Source organism: Otolemur garnettii, unplaced genomic scaffold (genome assembly GCF_000181295.1).
Source record: "Otolemur garnettii isolate 467f Iridium unplaced genomic scaffold, OtoGar3 scaffold00142, whole genome shotgun sequence".
Taxonomy (NCBI): domain Eukaryota; kingdom Metazoa; phylum Chordata; class Mammalia; order Primates; family Galagidae; genus Otolemur; species Otolemur garnettii.
Window position 1 is genome coordinate 2050223 of NW_003852537.1, and position 3809 is coordinate 2054031.

Genomic DNA, 3809 nt, shown 5'->3' on the forward strand with positions numbered 1-3809 from the left:
AAAAAAACGCACACTGCATGATTCCATCTATATGAAATGCCCAGAATAGACAAATCCTCAGATAATTAGATTAGGGGTTACTTAGGACTGGGAAATTTGGGGTTAAATGAGGAGTAAATGCTAATGGGTATGATATTTCTTTTGGGGATGACAAAAGTATTCTAAAATTGATTATGATGATAGTCGTCCAAACCTGTGAGTGTACTGAAAATCACTGAGTTATATACTTTAAATGGGTGAACTGTATGTTATATTATATGTATATCTTGATAATGATGTTATATAAAAAATGCTAAGTGAAAATTTGCAGAACAATATATATTATGTGAACATATTCTTATAAAGAAAGTTCTTAATAAAGCATTCTATTCTTAAAAATTAGCACAATTTGTGAAGCAGTATAAAAGAGGAAACCATAAGACTTTTGTGTATTCATCCTTGAGATAATAACTTTCATTATGTATTAGCAACCAGGTCTGGTAACAAAATCAACAGAAATTGGTGCTACCTCATTAATAAAATAACAATAACAATAGCATTAAAAGCTATTTGTATATACCAACACTGTGATAAATTCATAACATACATTTTGTCATTTGTTTTTCTTTCTTTCTTTTTTTAAGACAGAGTCTCACTATGTTACCCTTGGTAGAATGCCCTAGAGTCACAGCTCACAGCAACCTCAAACTCTTGGGCTCAAGCAGATTCTCTTGCCTCAGCCTCCCAAGCAGCTGGGACTATAGGCATCTGCCACAATGTCCGGCTATATTTTAGAGATTAGGTCTCGCTCTTCCTTGGGCTGATCTCAAACCCATGAGCTCAGGCAATCCATCCGCCTTGGCCTCCCAGAGTGCTAGGATTACAGGCGTTGAGTCACCACACTGGGGACCTGTTTTTCACAACACTCTGAGGATGGCCCTATATTTTCTACCACTCTCCCTTTGCTTTCTAATTTCCAACATCCCAAAGTTTACATTTATAAAATTATATTATTTGTCAGAATATAAAAAATACATAATTCCTTTTGTTGTTAGCAATAGCTATAGAGAATAAATACTTAAACTCTGTAGTTGAAGTGGTTTTTATGTGACCCTATACAGTAAAAGAGTATGTTGATAAATCCATCTATATATGTTTAAGATTTTAAGTTTAAACTAAAGCATTTTCTATTTATTTTAATTGGTCTCAAATTTGAAGAGAAAATACTTTTAAAATAGTTGGTTTTTTGTTTAATGTGATATTAAATTTGAAAGACAAATCATTGGCAAAGGTAATGTTTATAGTCTTTTTTTCATTGTAAATACAGACTAGTTATGTTGAAAATCTTACCTATAAATGCTAACCTTAGTAATTTTTATTTGTTTTTAGTATTATGTGCCAAGAACCTTGCAAAGAAAGACTTCTTCAGTAAGTAAACACTCATTTTTGCTCTTACAATATTAATGCTATTCATGTATTTCTGAAATTTTAAGCATTTTAAAAAATATTAGGTATGTTCTTCTAAAAGTCCTGCCCTTTACTGAATAGGAATCCGTGGTTTGTCAAACTTTACTTTCCAGTTGACTATAACACTGGAACTCCTTAGCTCAAGGGCACAGAATTTTAAATCATACCCCAAGCCTGTCTCTCCCTGCCCCAGTCTAGCCACCCTCTGTTTTCTCTGCCTTCTCACGCAGTGGGATGTTCCTTTCTGCTGGGTAAAGTGCTCTCAGCTCAAATACAAATGGGATATTTTCTGTCAAATAGCTAGGTTTCGGTAAAGTTGTTAATTAAATTTTACAAATTAAATCACATTTTGAAAGCTCTGTAATTAAAGGAATTGCAAAAATAAATAGAAAATCCTTTTCTAAAGGAAAGAATGAATTACTCTTTAACGGTAAGAAATTTACCTATAGGCGCTTGAAGCATGAAATTCTTCTCACACTTCTTGATCTTCACAAGAAAGCTTCACAGCTCTTAAATGGTATTGTTCACACTTTAAAGATGAAGAAACTTAGGCTCTAACAAGGCTTTCTCCAAACAGCTAGGAAACTCCAGCAGGGTGGCTCACACCCAGGTCTATCTCGAAAACCATTACCCTTGCCACCTTCTGATCTAATAAACCTGTCCAACTCTATCATTCAGGGACGTACCAAATTAAGACCTGATGAATAAGATAGGCAAAGATCAGTAAATACAATTTATGGGCATTCTTATTTTTTAGAAAATGCAATTAATTTCTCATACCTTTTTTTGTAACCCCATTTAGTGATCATTAGAAATGGAAATTGAATTTAAGCCTGTTTTTATAGTTTTCTTTTCTTTCCTCAAAAAATCTGAGAGTAGGCTCAGCACCTGTGGCTCAGGTGGCTAAGGCGCCAGCCACATACACCTAAGGTGGCAGGTTCAAATCTATCCCAGGCCTGCCAAACAACAATGACGGCTGCAACCAAAGAAAAATAGCCCAGCGTTGTGGCGGGCGCCTGTGATCCCAGCTACTTGGGAGGCTGAGGCAAGAGACTCGTTTGAGCCCAGGAGTTGGAGGTTGCTGTGAGCTATGATGCTACGGCACTCTACCCAGGGGGATAGCTTGAGGCTCTGTCTCAAAAAAAAAAAAAAAAAATTTAAAAAATCTGAGAGTAGAGGCATATTAAGTTGTCTCTCTCAGAAAGATAAACAGAAATGACTTATGTTGCAGATTGAAACTTGCCTTAAACTAGAGAATAAAATGTCCAAGGGTAATCTTCTTTACCAAATTAGATAATTTTGGAGTTCTCAGTAGCCTGAAAGACGGTGTTCTGTGTCATACTGATAGATCCATAGTCTCATCTAGGTGTGACTGTCCTCTCTCCTCTAGGACTCCCTGACCCCTTTGCAAAGATTGTTGTGGATGGGTCTGGGCAGTGCCACTCAACCGACACCGTGAAAAACACATTGGACCCAAAGTGGAACCAGCACTATGATCTGTGAGTTGAACATTGTGTAGGCCATTTGGGGAGTGGCAGAAAAGTAGATGTCTGGTTTTAAGGGAAACATTTAAGGGAAAAAAAGAACTACATTTTTTGATAACAAAAGTGGATGACCAAATGAATACATTTTAGAACTCACATACATGGAAGTTCTTGTGTTGGCATTTTAGATTTTTATGGTTTGGTTCTGTAATTGTGATCCTCAAACTTTTCAATTTCCTGGCCATTTTAGCAGAAAACAGACCATAGTTCACATAACCTACAAGCTACTGTTGTTTAGTAAAACCATAAGCCTACTGGTAATTTTGGCCTAAAAAATGCTTTCTTATGATTACATATTTCTGTTGACTTTTGAGATTTTTGCTTTTTAGTACAAGTATGTTTCCTGCAAGAGAAAATACAATTTTACACGATCAAATGTATATAAGCCATCAGACAATTTCTTTTCTTTTCTTTTTTTTGAGACAGAATCACACTCTACTCAGTAGAGTGCCCTGGCATCATAGTTCACAGCAACCTCAAACTCTGGGGCTCAAGCAATCTTCTTGCCTCAGCCTCCCAAGTAGCTGGTACTATAGGCACTTGCCACTATGCCTGGCTATTTTTAGAGACAGGGTGTTGCTCTTGCTCAGGCTGGTCTTGAACTCCTGAGCTCTGGCAATCCACCCTCCTTGGCCTCCCAGAGTGCTAAGATTACAAGCGTGAGCCACAGTGCCTGGCCTCAGACAATTTCTTATATTCATTCAAAATGCGTATTGTGCATTGAAGACTACTATTTTATGTACATATGTTTTCATATTCCTGCTAAGAAATTTTCATGAAAATAATGCTAAAACATTGTGGGTTTTTTTTTTTTTTTTT

The 3809-nt window shown here is 36.3% G+C and overlaps 1 protein-coding gene across 6 annotated transcripts in view; it reads left to right on the forward strand.

The window, feature by feature from the left end:
• Positions 1-3809, forward strand: part of SMURF1 (SMAD specific E3 ubiquitin protein ligase 1) — a 115811-nt gene that overhangs the window by 84441 nt on the left and 27561 nt on the right. For all 6 annotated transcript variants that reach the window (XM_023518587.1, XM_003798888.3, XM_003798887.3 and 3 more), the window contains exons 2-3: positions 1369-1407; positions 2837-2945. In XM_023518587.1, the coding sequence (XP_023374355.1) occupies positions 1369-1407; positions 2837-2945 (148 nt within the window). The remainder of the gene's footprint in view (positions 1-1368; positions 1408-2836; positions 2946-3809) is intronic.